Here is a 15000-nt window from a genome sequence, read left to right on the forward strand (position 1 = left end):
GGAATGGAAGAAAAACACAATCCAGATAGAACCACAAGAATCAAAGAGGAAAATGACAAAGTAAGCCAATTATTAGAATCAGTTCAGGAAGATGAACCAGAAATTATGAAGCAAATCGAAGAAAAATTTAGACTCGGAAAGTATAGCACAGATAAAACCAGACCAATTAAGATTAAATTCAAGTCACAAAAGACGGCTGAGAATATCTTATCCAAAAAATTTAAAATAACAAAAAGTTAACATTATATAAAGGTATGGATAAAAATGGAAATGAATAAAGAGGAAAGAGAGGAAGAAAAACAGAAAAGACTTGAAGCTAAGGAAAAAAAACGAGAAAAGAACAGAGTCAGAAAAAGAGAGATTCTACTGGAGAGTAGTGAATATGAAACTAAAGAAAGTCGACATACAAGAGAAAAACAAAAGGGAAACAGAGAACACAATGGAAATGGCAGAAAACTAAGAGTGTCTTACACAAATATAGATGGATTAATTACAGGATTGAATGAGCTGAATGATTATTTGAAAGAAAAAGAAGCAGACATAATGGGAATTGTAGAAACAAAATTAAAAGGTTCACTACCACCCAACAGTGTAGGACATGATGCATATAATTATTGGATTAGAAACAGAGTGAAAAAGGAAGGGGGTGGAGTTATGTTCCTGACTAAGAAGGATATAAACGTGAAGTGTGTCACATATGGAAAGAATACAGTAGAGATGATAATGATGGAAGTAGAAGACAGAGACAAGAAGAGCAGAAAGTTTGTGATAAATTATGTGCCCCCGAAAACAGCCTCATGGGAAGAGAGTGAACATGAAAGTATGTTAGAGGACACAAAGATAGCATTAAACAAGATAATGGAAGAGGGAGGAAGAATAGTTATGATGGGCGATTTTAATTGCAAAGAAATCTGCTGGGAAGAAATGACAGTAAAAGGTGGAGACGGCTCATGGGGAAACGCTCTACTTGAGATGGTTACTGACCATACAATGACACAATGGATACAGGAGAACACTAGGTATAGAAATGAAGAAGAGCCATCGAGACTAGACCTAATAATCACATCTGAACCTAGAATAGTGGACAAGATTGAATATAAAACATCAATAAGTAAAAGCGACCACATATTGATTGAACTGGAACTTAATGAAGAAAAATATATGAAAAGAAATGAACAATATAGAAAAGGAAGAATGATGTATGAAAAAACAAACTTTGATAAAATAAGAGAATTCTTTCAAAAGGAAAACTGGGAAGAAATATACAAAGAAGAAACATCAGTGGAAGAGAAATGGAATATTTTGACAAAAATTTACAAAAAAAGGAGTGGAAAAGTATGTCCCAAGACAAAAACAAGAAAAAAAATATGTAAAATGCTGGTACAACAAAAGTTGTAGGGAGTTAAAAGACAAAAGAGACAAAGCCTGGACCAGATGGAAAAAAGACAGAAGACCTGAAAAATGGAAAATATATACCTGTTATAGAAATGAATATGTACAAACGTGCAGAGAGGAAAAGAGAAAATATGAAAAAGATATCATAGAAAAGTGTAAAGATCAACCAAAACTATTCTACAGATTTGTAAACAATAAACTGAAAAACAAACAAGACTTGGAGAAATTAAGACAAGAGGGAGTTGAATACACTGAGGAAATGGAAATGGCGGAAATTATGAACAAACATTTTAAATCAGTGTTTACAAGGGAGAACATACAACCTGAAGAGAACGAATGGAAAGAGAAAGTCCCCCCTATGGAAGAAATAGAAGTAACAAAGAATGAAATATTAACACACTTGAGTAATCTTGATGTCAGAAAATCGCATGGACCAGATGAAATAACAAACTGGATACTGAAAGAATGCAGGAATGAACTGGCAGACAAAATACATAGCATACTAAACAGTTCCTTGAAAGAAGGAAAAGTTCCAGAAGATTGGAAAAAAGCAAATATAGTACCTATATATAAAGGAGGAAATAAAGAAGAACCTACCAACTATAGACCAGTCTCTCTAACAAGTACAATAGCAAAAATTTGTGAAAGAATTATCAAAAGTAGATGGGTAAAATATTTAGAAAAAAACAAAGTGTTAAATCCAAGGCAATTTGGATTCAGACAAGGACGATCATGCGTCACCAAATTTAATATGTTTCTATTCAAGGCTAATAGATATAATACAAGAAAGAGATGGATGGGCGGACTGTGCATTTCTAGACCTAAAGAAAGCTTTTGACAAAGTACCACATAAGAAGTTGCTTAAGAAATTAGAAACTGAAGGTGGAATACAGGGCAAACTACTAAATTGGACGGAAGACTTTTTGCAAGATAGAAATATGAGAGTAGTGATAAGAGACCAGCACTCAAAATGGGATGAAGTAATAAGCGGTGTTCCGCAGGGAACAGTTCTGGCCCCAATAATGTTTGCTATATATATTAATGATATGGATGAAGGAATTGAAAGCTATATGAGCTTCTTTGCAGATGATGCAAAACTACTGAAAAGAGTGAAAACTGAAGAAGATTGTGAATCACTACAGAGAGATCTAAATAAAGTACAGGAATGGAGTAGGAAGTGGGAGATGGAGTTCAATACAAAAAAGTGTAGTATAATGGAATTTGGAAAAAGCAAAAACAGAATAACAGGAGCATATAAATTGGGAGAAGAAGGAATAAAAAAAGTAGAAAATGAGAAGGACCTGGGAGTCATTGTTATATATGTCACCTGAGAAACTTATAAATAAGATTTTTGAGAAACTTATAATTTAATAAGAACAATCAAAGTCACATTTACATACCTGGATGAAGAAATGGCGAAGAAAATCCTAATCACCCTGATAAGACCAAGATTGGAATATGCAGCAACGATATGGTCACCAAGTACAAAAAAATGTATAAAAAAATTTGAAAGAATACAAAGAGCAATTACAAAATTGGCACCAACACTCTCAAAACTATCATATGAAGAGAGACTACAAAAACTTGAACTACAGACACTAGAGCAAAGAAGAGAGAGAGGAGATTTGATAGCTATTTACAGAATCATGAAAGGCATAGAAATTACTGATAGAGAGAATCTGATAAAATGGGATGACAGAAATACAAGAGGACACGGAAAGAAAATAAAAAAAGACAGCTATAGAAGAGATTTGAAAAAGAACAGCTTTCCTCACAGAGTAATAGACAGTTGGAACAAGTTAGATGAGAAAGTGGTGTGTGCAAAAACAATACATGAATTTAAAAATAGTTTAGATAAAATGAGATATGAAGACGGGACCCCACGAGCATAGCTCCCCTTCCCTTAGAATACAACTAGGTAAATACAACTAGGTAAATACACACGCACACATACGCACACAAGAAACCCAGCTTCAGCCAATGCGGTTCTATTTCTATCTCTTCATTGCTTGGTACATTGTCGCTATGAAATAATGTTGACACCAAAACCTAACCCGTGATGTACCACTGCTATGCAAATACATCTTGTTGTATCACTACAAGTTTGCTCAGAGAATACCGGTTTAATATCATACAGGAAGCACTGTGTATACAGATATGTTGAATATTCGACAACGAAAGATATTTATGTAATATGTGGATGTAACATTTTCGCAGTGGTGATTCGTCACGATCGTTTGTCATCGAAGCAGAGAACCTCATTCATAAGTAAAGTTTTGATAAACTGAAATAAAATATAGTACCAAGCAATTATGGTTCATATTTCCTCAGAGTATAAGGTTGATAATCCTAATAGCATTGCTCTTCAAGAATACGACAAAGTTTTTGTCGTTATTGTAGCGACTGTAAACTGAAATAAAATATAGTACCATGCAATTATGGTCCATATTTCCTAAGAGCGTAAGGTTGATAATCCTAATAGCATTGCTCTTCAAGCACTAAAGACTAGTTGAAGAATACGACAAATTCTTTATCGTTATTGTAGCGAGGTCGTATTACATTATGAAATTAAGTCGACGCTGTAGAGCAAGGGTCAACCTTTGGCACGTGTATCAAGACTTGACAACTTGGTTGCGTTGATTCTATCATATTATCTGACATCTCATACTCATGAAAATATATAAAAGAACAACACCGCGAGTTTAAATAAACAAAGTATAACAATCAAGTGACAGCAATACATACCGGGGTACAAACTTTATTTACTTGGAAACAAAAATAAAAGAATCCACAGCATGCAACCAGTACCGTTCTCTCTTTCATTTCAGAGATCTAAAATTAAAAGGTGGGGACTGTATCGGGTTACATGATGTAGAACATTGTATCATAAAAAAAGAGAGGACCACTTTCAGAGGCCCTTGTCGCGTGGCGGCTTCACATGACCTCAAATTTTATTGGCTTCCTTATCTCCATTTTTCCAGCCTCTCGTCCTCATTCTCCTCCCTACTTTCTCCTTGATGCACTGCGATACTACACTCCGAACGCCCTCTCCCGTCTATTGTATTACAGAAACATGATCCCACGTTGCTGGTCACCATCCACGTAAGGTAAAGAACCACGTGAAGATGTGGTCGTTCAGTCGCACTTGAGAGACAAGTGCACGGACTCGAGTAATTCTCGTTCGGTTTTTCGTGTAAGGAGTGCAGTAGTTGAGTCACGGCTCCGTTTTTTCCTCTTGTCTGGCTCCCGGTTCCATTGACTTGTGATAACCGGGATATAGACGACGACGACATCGACGACGACGACGATTACGACGACGACGACATCGACGACGACAACGACGACATCGACGACGACGCCGACGACGACGACATCGACGACGACATCGACGACGACGACGACGACGACGACGACGACGACGACATCGACGACGACGACGACGACATCGACAACGACTACGACGACGACGACGACATCGACGACGACGACGACATCGACGACGACGACGACATCGACGACGACGACGACGACGACATACATACATACGTACATACATACATACATACATGCATACATACATACATACATACATACATATATACACACATACACATATACATATATATAGTCCATACATATACACACACACATATATACTGTACATACATCCATACACATATACTAGTACGTACATACAGGACTAATGGGAAGACTAAATCTATTTTCTTTTTTCTTTTTCTTTTTTCTTCGCCATTATGCTGGCCATGTATTCCTGTATAGGAGACGAGAAAGGAAGGATTGATAATTAGTCGTAAGGCCTACGGGATGATTAATTGAGGAAGAGAAAACAAACAAACAAGCGATGCAGACGTTAATGCGATATACGACGTACTAAATTAGAACTACCGATAACTCCAATGTAGAGCAAATTTCGAGAAAAAAAAATTAGGAAAAATGTTGATAAATCACTATTACCTATGACTCCAGTATTAATAACACTCCAAGAATATATCATATAGATTTATAGTCTCCTTCAGTAAATCAAATTCTTAATGGAAGTCTTATATCATTGCCGATAATGAAAAAAAAAACGAAATACAGTTTGATGTGCCTAAGTGTATAATCATGTATTCATGTAAATGTAATTGCACTGGTACATGTAATATTATGTACTAATAAGTTATTGTAAATGATGAACGTCAATACCTGCTCTTATTATTGTCAACATTACGTTGATAGAATACGCTAAAATTCAAATACGGTATTGCACACAGAAATGTACTTACACAGAGTAAAATGAAAATATTATTTACACACACATACACATACACACACACACACACACACACACACACACACACACACACACACACACACACACACACACATACACACACACACACACACATACACACACACATACACACACACACACACACACACACATATACACACACACACACACACACACACACACACACACACACACACACACACACACACACACGCGCGCGCACACGCACGCACGCACACAAACGCACACGCACACATACACACTCACACACACACACACACTCACACACACACTCACAAACACACGCATACACTCACACACGCACATACGCACACACACGCACGCACACACGTACGCGCGCACACACACACACACACAAACACACATACACACGCACGCACACAAACGCACACGCACACGTAAACATTCACACATACACGCACACACACTCAAAGACACACTCGAACACACACTCGAACATGCACATACAAACATACACACACGTAATCACACACGCACGCACACAAGCACACATTCGCACGCACACATACACACACACATGCACACACACACGCGTATTTATAATAGGTCTGTATATATACATGTATACATACATACATACATATATAAATACATACATGCATACATACATACATACATACAAACATGTGTACAGTACATACATACATACATACATATATACATACAAACACGTGTACATACATACATACATACATACGTACATACGTACATACATACATACATACATACATACATACATACACACATACATACATCCCTGTACCCTTACTACCTTCTCCAGTCAGTTTCATACAAATACAAAATAATCGAGATTACTCTTGGCTGTCATTCCTTCTTCTTTGTGCTGGCGAGCCGGGCCACGCTCTTCTCCTCTGATCTTTCCAAGTTCCTTCAGAAACGCACAGCGTCGTCTTCCACCGTATCGTTTTCCAATCTTGTCATCTTGGCTTTGCCTCGGCCTTCGTCGACAGACGAGTCTATTCAGCAGAAGGAAGGCCCCTAAGGACCCTAAAGGCCTAAGGCCATCGAGATATGCCCCTTCTATACCAGGTTGTACTTATCCTTTGATTTGGTTGTCGTCAGGCGATTTAAATCAACCCCGTGGCATTACTTTCGTAAGGAAAGACTTCGTTGTCCATAGGATTTTTTTTTCTTTTTTTTTGTCTACTTTTCTGAAATTGGATTTTCGAAATACTTATGGTTTCTCTTATATTACTTTTTTTTTTGGGGGGTGGATACAACTTGTAATTTGTAATCAAATTGTGTCTTCCATTCTTATTCCAATGCCACTTGCAACTATCCTATTTTTTTAGCAACTTTTATCTAATAAGTGTAAGTTATTGTTTTCAATTTTAATTCCTGTAGCAGTATCTTTACAATGCGTGATATTTTTTTCAGCAGAGAGAAGTTTTGTTCTCTCTCTCTTTCTCTTTTTTCTCACTCTCTTCCTCACTCTCACTTTATTTTCTGCTTCCTCTACCCATCCATCTTTCTCCAACTACTTTCATTCTTCCCTCCCTCCCTCCTCCATTCTTTCCTCCCTTTTCTCCCATCATCCTTCCCACGTTCTCTTCTTTTCTCTTTCTCTTCTTTTCTCCTCCTCTCACCTTTTCTCCTTCCCTCCCTCTCTTCTTCCCTGTCTCTCCCATCCTTCCTTCCTTCCTTCCTTCCTTTTGTCCCTCCTTTTCTCACTCATTTCCTCTTTCTCTTCCATCCTTCCTCCTTCCATCCTCTTTCTCTCCCTCCATACTTCCTCCCTATCTCCTTAACCTCCCTCCCTCTTTCACTCCCTCTCTCTTTCCCTCCTTCAATCTGTCAACTTCAGAGTTTAACAGAGCGTTAGGTTTCATTGCTAGGACTGTTACAAATAAAAGCGTAGAGGTAATTATCAAACTCTTTGTGACGTTAGTTAGACCCGTCCTTAACTATACGGTACAATTTTGGTCTCCGTCCTATAGAATGGATATCATTTCATTAGAAACAGTATTGAGGATAATGACCAAAATTATACGGGGGCACAGAAATTTACCGTACGAGGACAAGCTTAGACACTTTAATTTACACTTTCTAGAAAGACCCAGCATGCGGGGTGATCTAAGAGAGAGGTTCAAATGGATCAAGGACTTAACAAGGGAGACGCAGACAAGGTCATCATATTAAGACAACAGGGCAGGACTCGCAGTAATGGATTTAAACTGGACAAATTTAGATTTAAGAAGGAAATAGGTAAGAAATGATTAACCAATAGAGTGGCCAACGAATGGAATATTATTTATTTATTTATTTATTCTATATTATTTGTTTATATGTTTTGTTATCATTTGTCCGTCTGCTTATTATCATTTGTTTGATTCTCATTTATCAATAGTTATGTCAATTTATTATTATTTACTATTTACTTGTTTATTATGTAACTATACCTATGCACTTATTTATTTTATTTATTATTTACATTATTATAGTTTTTGTTTATTTATTTATTTGTTTATCATTATTATGATTTTTTTTTTTTTGCATCCGACCTAGATATGGACCAAAAGGTCTCCTGAGTGCTGAAACTATCGGTTGTTTTAAGAAAAGGTTAGACAATTTTATGGATGGGCATGATAGGTGATCATGGAAATAAAACTGCCTAGTGTAGGCCTTATGGTCTCCTCCATTCTCCTTCTTTCTTATGTTTTTATGTTCTATTTCTCCCTCTTTTCTTAAACGCAAAGAGTCTACCATATATTCGTCGAATGGGAATTAATTTCAAGTCCAGGACGAGGACAAAACTCGTAAAGGTCTATACAAAGAAACACGCATAAACATTAACGTGACCATATTTAATTACATATAGGTCCTAATCGGTTTAAGGTGCGTAGCCGAATCATGTAGTGATAGTTTCGGCGCCCTGTTGAGGTGTGTATATTCAATCAACGTAAGTCCAGTGGATGGAGTGAGCCTGAGAGGAAGACCAAGGAAGAGGGGACATCGGATGCAAGATGAGTGTCTGCCCAGCAGGAGGGGGAGTGGGCAAAAGATTGGAGTGCATGCGGGCAAACCAACTTCAGCTGCCGGGCCCTCCTCTGCTGCGCTTTGATGTGCTTTGATGCATTACCAAGCAGCGTGATGGGGGTCAGGTATGACTCTTCATTGATGAGATGCTAAGATGAGAGGGGCGGTGAATGTGGTCTGAATGGTTGTGATTTGGGAGTAGGGTAGATGCATGCTTTGACTCGGCCATCTCTGTGTAAAAGGGAAAAGTCTCTATTGTATGCATGTATATACGGTATGTATGTATGTATGTCTGGCTGTCTATATGTATGTACATAAGCATGTATATATGTATGTATTCATATATGTAAGTATATATGTATGTATACATATATTCATGTATGTATGTTTGCATGCATGAATGTATGTATTTATGTGTGTATGTATGTATATATGTATGTATACATATGTTGTATGTATGTGATTTCAATGTCAGTAAACCCACGATCCTGTGTCATTTGTCTTTAAGCGCAAAGCTTTCAAATATACCAGGCATTATTAAGCCTAACGAACAAAAGCTTACCTTAATCATGGCCATCACATTGATATCGCAATTGGTAAAGTCACTGTCCATTTGTTACGCATCGACTAGGTTCGAGTTCAGCCTAACATCATCTCAGTTTCCGAGTATGCATCCATTGAGCGACATATCCTGTTAATCTCGATCATATTTGCAAAGAATTAAATTGAAAATAAGTTAATGTGGTTGATAAGATGAATACCTGTATACTGTGGACCATTTAGTATCTGTCAATAAAATCACACTACCAATGGCTAACCATGGTGGGAATGGCTTGAGTCCAAAGTTTGTGTATACATATGTAACTCGGCCATACATATATAAGAAATTGCGCTCAACTTACATCCCTCTTAATGGGTGAGTTGGTTTAGCCTCAGTCCATTTGTTACGTATGGGCTAGATTCGAGTCCTCAACCTGACAACGTCTCAGTTTCCGAATGTGCTTCCATCAGGCGATGTACTCCTGTTAGTCTCGATCGTGTTTGCAAATAATTAAAAAGGAAATAAGATAATATTGCTGATAAGATGAATATCTGTGTACTATGGACCATTCAGTATCTGTAAATAAAATTCTACTTGTGTACATAATGCCAATGGTTAATTGTTGCGGGGATGGGTTGAATACAAAGTTCGTGTATACCTACGTAACTCGAGCATATATATATATATATATATATATATATATATATATATATATATATGTATATATATACATATATGTGTGTGTGTGTGTGTATATATATAAGAAATTGTGCTTAATTTATTCCCTTCCTTATGGCTGAGTTGATTTAGCCACTGTCCATTTGTTACGACAAGTTGTGTGTTCAGGTCGTAGTCCAGGTCGTTCCGTTTTGTACGGTCCGGTTGGCTCAAAGCTATCGTCTTTGCTTCATAATAAGCAGTCGCTATTGCAAAGGTTCGAGTCCTTGCGGTGGACCTTATTTCCATCTGTCACAATGAAACGCTTCTTGTCGGATGGCTCGCCATAATAAAGACTCGGTGAAATAGAATAGAGACTGAGCTAAGCCTAGTGCCCTCGGGGAACTACCAGGTCGTAGTCCAGGTCGTTCCTTTTATACGGTCCAGTTGGCTCAAAGTTATTGTCTTTGCTTCATTATATGCAGTCCCTAATGCAAAGGTTCGAGTCTTTGCGGTGGAGCATATATATATATATATATATATATATATGTATATATATATATATATATATATATATGTATATATATATATATGTACTGTATATATATGTATGTGTATATATATATATGTATATAATGTATATATATGTATATGTATATATATGTATATATATATATATATATATATATATATATATAATGTGTATATATATATATATGTATATTTGTATATATATGTATATATATATATTATATGTATATATATATATACATATGTATATATATGCAACAGTAATCACATTAAACACGTGAATAAAGATTTATGCTTGTAACCACGAGGAAAATAAAGATCGGAATACTGAACGTTTTCGTCTATTAAGACATTTTCAAAGTACATAGTGTCACAACAAAGAATAACTTAAATATAATAATTTATAAAAACAGTAGATGTCACTCAACGTAAATACTAAAGGAATATCATACACAGAAACGAAAAAAATAAAAACAATAACTAAAATGTGTGACAATTGAAACAGGTGAAAAAATGTCTCACATCATAATCCATTAGGATGACCAATATTTAAGTTATTCTTTGTTGTGACACTATGTACTTTGAAAATGTCTTAATAGACGAAAACGTTCAGTATTCCGATCTTTATTTTCCTCGTGGTTACAAGCATGTATATATATATATATATGTATATACATATATATACATATATATATATATACATATATGTATATATGATATACATATATATTCATATATACACATACATACATATATACATATATACTTGTATATACATGTATATATATATATACATATATATTTATATATATATATACATATATACTTATATATACATATATGTGTGTATATATATATATATTATATACATATATATACATATATACTTGTATATATATATATATTATATACATATATATACATATATAAGTATATACATATATACTTATATATATATATATATATATATATATATATATATATATATATATATTGAATATGAGGTACACCAAGGATTCCATATATAAACACTCCCTACTTCCTTTCATCCCTGACTCTTCAACAGGTTGCCAGCTACGAGGACGCTCGAGTGCATATTGAAGTGGTGGAGGACGACAATGGCACCTGGAGTACGCTCAACCTTGAGGCTGCCACCGAGAAGGACTCGGGCACTTATGTGTGTAGTCCCTCCAACACCAGAGAAGCGGCTGTCAGAGTCCACGTTCTACGAAATGGTGAGCTCTAGTGTCTTAGCGAGTGAAGTAGGCAGAAGCTTCTTCGCCAGTCACGTTGTCAGCGAAAGAAATAGACTTTCTGGTGATTGAGTGTAGGAAAGTTTGAGGTTTAAACATTTAGTTGGACAAACATCCTGATAATATCCAGTGATGTGTTCCAGTTAGTTGTTTCGTTTTTATTGTTTTGCTAGGTTTTGTTTCATTCGATAGTGTGTTGTAATCTGTTTTGATTTATTTTTAGCTTAGATTGTTTTGTTTTCTTATTTCACAATATTATTTCTATTCTGTTTCCATTTCATTTACTTCAGCAGATTTATTTTATTTAGTTTTCTCCATATTATCTCGTTGTGGATGGATAGGTCTCCTGTTGACATGTTTTACAGGTCCTCTGTAATATGTTTTGTCAGGTGTGATTGTACTGGTATTACTATATGTGAACCAGTAACACATCCCATATAGTTGAATTGCCCGTGACTAAGCCAACTTCCCCGCTCGTTTTCCGTCAATGAGGGTCGTGTATTGGACACCCGAATATGAAAAACAGAGAGAAGAAAAAAGAACCCACAGTCGGAATAAAAGGAAACTTAGAAGAAAATATAACTTCTATTTTCTTGAAAAGGGCTATAGCTGTTAGCTGAAATATATAGAAGTTATACTTTCTTTTAAGTTTCCTTTTATTCCAATTGTGGGTTCTTCGTGATTATTTTTTTTACAAATCTGCTACTACATTTTGCTTAAGTTATATATATATATATATATATATATATATATATATATATATATATATATATATATATATATATATATATATATACATATATCCTAAATACACCTAGAAGGTTGAGGGTTGGTATTTTCTGGTCTCAGATGCGAGTGACTGCACAGGTAGACAAGAGCACTATGACGCCATATCTCTCGAACCATGACCAAGGTCCAGATGTTTCGAAGCATACTGGATGGTACAGATCAGTTTATCCATACATGTAGCGAGAATTCTGAAGTCTTCGAAAGCTCAACATGTAATATATTACATAACACTTGTACGTCATGTCAGGATGTCCTCCGAAACATTGTCATGAACAATGTTATGGACTTCCTCAACCAAGAAAAAATAATGTTGTCGAAAAATGTGCAATAAAGACTGCGGTCCGAATGTTTAAGCCAAACATGCATTTGTTTTGTTGTACATCTGTGAAACATGCCGATTTACAGAGGTATCTCAATATCTTTGTTACCAAGTGTCTTCGCAGAATCATGCACTATCACTGGAATGGCTTTGTACCAAAACCAGCAGCTGGATTGTGGGGCTCAGTCTAGACCTGTTACCAACATAACTCGCAAACGTCAATTCCGGCAATATGAGGACGTGGCACGCTTCTTTGATGTTGATCCGACCACAGAGTTATCTCCACAAGAGAAAACCCTCTGTGCAGGAGAAGACGAAAAGAATATCTGCAGAAGTCGTGGCTGAAGCAAGTCGGTCGATCCTGGCCGGAGGTGTTTGGGATGGGAAGGGAAACGGTGGGGAATGGCGTTGGCGTGTGAGTTCGGTGACGTCACGCTCGGAGTTCGGTGACGTCACGCTCGGAGTTCGGTGACGTCACGCTCGGAGGTTGTTCCTCATTGCAGATGATGATGATGGAGTCATCGAAAGAGTAGAGAGAGGTTTATGAGTTCGAGAGTAAACGTGCTTGAGCCGGTATAGAACCGTGCAAACAGCAAGATTGTAAGGAGTATAAAACAAACGAATTTGGCCTTGGCAATTGACGACTACATAAAACAAGAATTCAGTCGTTCAGATTCAGATTCAGATGCACTTGGGACAGACACGCCCACATACATATGTATGTTGATAAAACACGTGCACACACACACACACACACACACACACAAATAGAGAGGTAGGAAGGGAGAAGAGACAGAATGGGAGAGAAAAAGATCTGATCTAATGTAGTACAAGAATATAAGACTGAGAAGTTTTGTTGTCAATTAATAACTAGGCAACAAAAGAGGGACTGAATTTAAGAGTACTAAGAAAGAAATGAAATGAAAACGGCTTTGTATACACTGTCATAAAAACAGTCCTTAGTTTGTAGGCGAAGTGTATACGCACACATAACTGAGTCCCTTTCGTCCCAATTAAAAATGGCATTCTAGCACGGAAAGGCATCAACAAAGTATGTACACACAAAGCGGACCGGAACACAAATGTTTATAGTCGAATAGAATCTGAAGATTCATCCAGCGTGATGGTTTCAGCTCAATGCTGACCATATTTGTTATGTTCAAGTCAGACATTGGGAGTAATGAATATTTGCTGATCTCAGCCATGTATATGAGTGACGGAAATAAGCAATGATCATTGATCACAAAGAAATTAAAGAAGAACGAGAAATGATTGTCTCGTGCTCTCGAGAAGTAAAAAGAAGTTGGAAGAACATATTTTCTTGACCTCGTCTTCAGTGAACAGAATAATCTTCACATGGAAGTGTGATCGAAGTTTGACAATCAAATATGATTTCATTTCTTTCAGATGAGTGTTTATTTTCTTATTTGCGTGTTTGCTTTTTCCTTGTTTATCATTTTGTGTGCATATATAACTATTCATTTGTATAATCATTATCACTTTTCAGCCAGCCTTGTTATTGAGTGGTGAGGCTTTTGTAGGGTCATTCATTATGACCCATCGACTGATACTTGTAGAGCGTAACAAAAAATAAAAAAAATAAAAAATTCAGTCCAGACCTTTAATATATGGGAAGCGGCAATTAGATGTTTGAAATGGAAGCATAAGTGACATGGATCATACAAACATATGGTTTGAGATGTTCAGGTTGGCTTGTTTAGGATTTAGGAATCAAATTTTGCTATTCCATAGATATCCAGTATATATATATATATATATATATTTATATATATATATATATGTATATATATATATATATATATATATATATATATACATATGTGTGTGTGTGTGTGTGTGTGTGTGTGTGTGTGTGTGTGTGTGTGTGTGTGTATGTATGTGTGTGTGTATATGTATATAAATATATATATATATATATATATATATATATATATATATATATATATATATATAGAGACTATATATATATATATATATATGTGTGTGTGTGTGTGTGTGTGTGTGTGTGTGTGTGTGTGTGTGTGTGTGTGTGTATATATATATGTATATATATATATGTATATATATATGTATATATATATATGTATATATATATGTATATATATATATATATATATGTATATATATATATATATATATATATATGTGTGTGTGTGTGTGT

The 15000-nt window shown here is 35.8% G+C and overlaps 1 protein-coding gene across 1 annotated transcript in view; it reads left to right on the forward strand.

Moving 5' to 3' along the window:
• Window positions 1-15000, forward strand: part of LOC143024353 (uncharacterized) — a 303367-nt gene that overhangs the window by 287096 nt on the left and 1271 nt on the right. Inside the window, exon 7 of the mRNA XM_076183147.1 lies at window positions 11524-11692. Within this exon, the coding sequence (XP_076039262.1) occupies window positions 11524-11692 (169 nt within the window). The remainder of the gene's footprint in view (window positions 1-11523; window positions 11693-15000) is intronic.

The sequence above is a fragment of the Oratosquilla oratoria genome, chromosome 4, assembly GCF_046742065.1.
Source record: "Oratosquilla oratoria isolate Oo_2021 chromosome 4, ASM4674206v1, whole genome shotgun sequence".
Lineage (NCBI taxonomy): Eukaryota > Metazoa > Arthropoda > Malacostraca > Stomatopoda > Squillidae > Oratosquilla > Oratosquilla oratoria.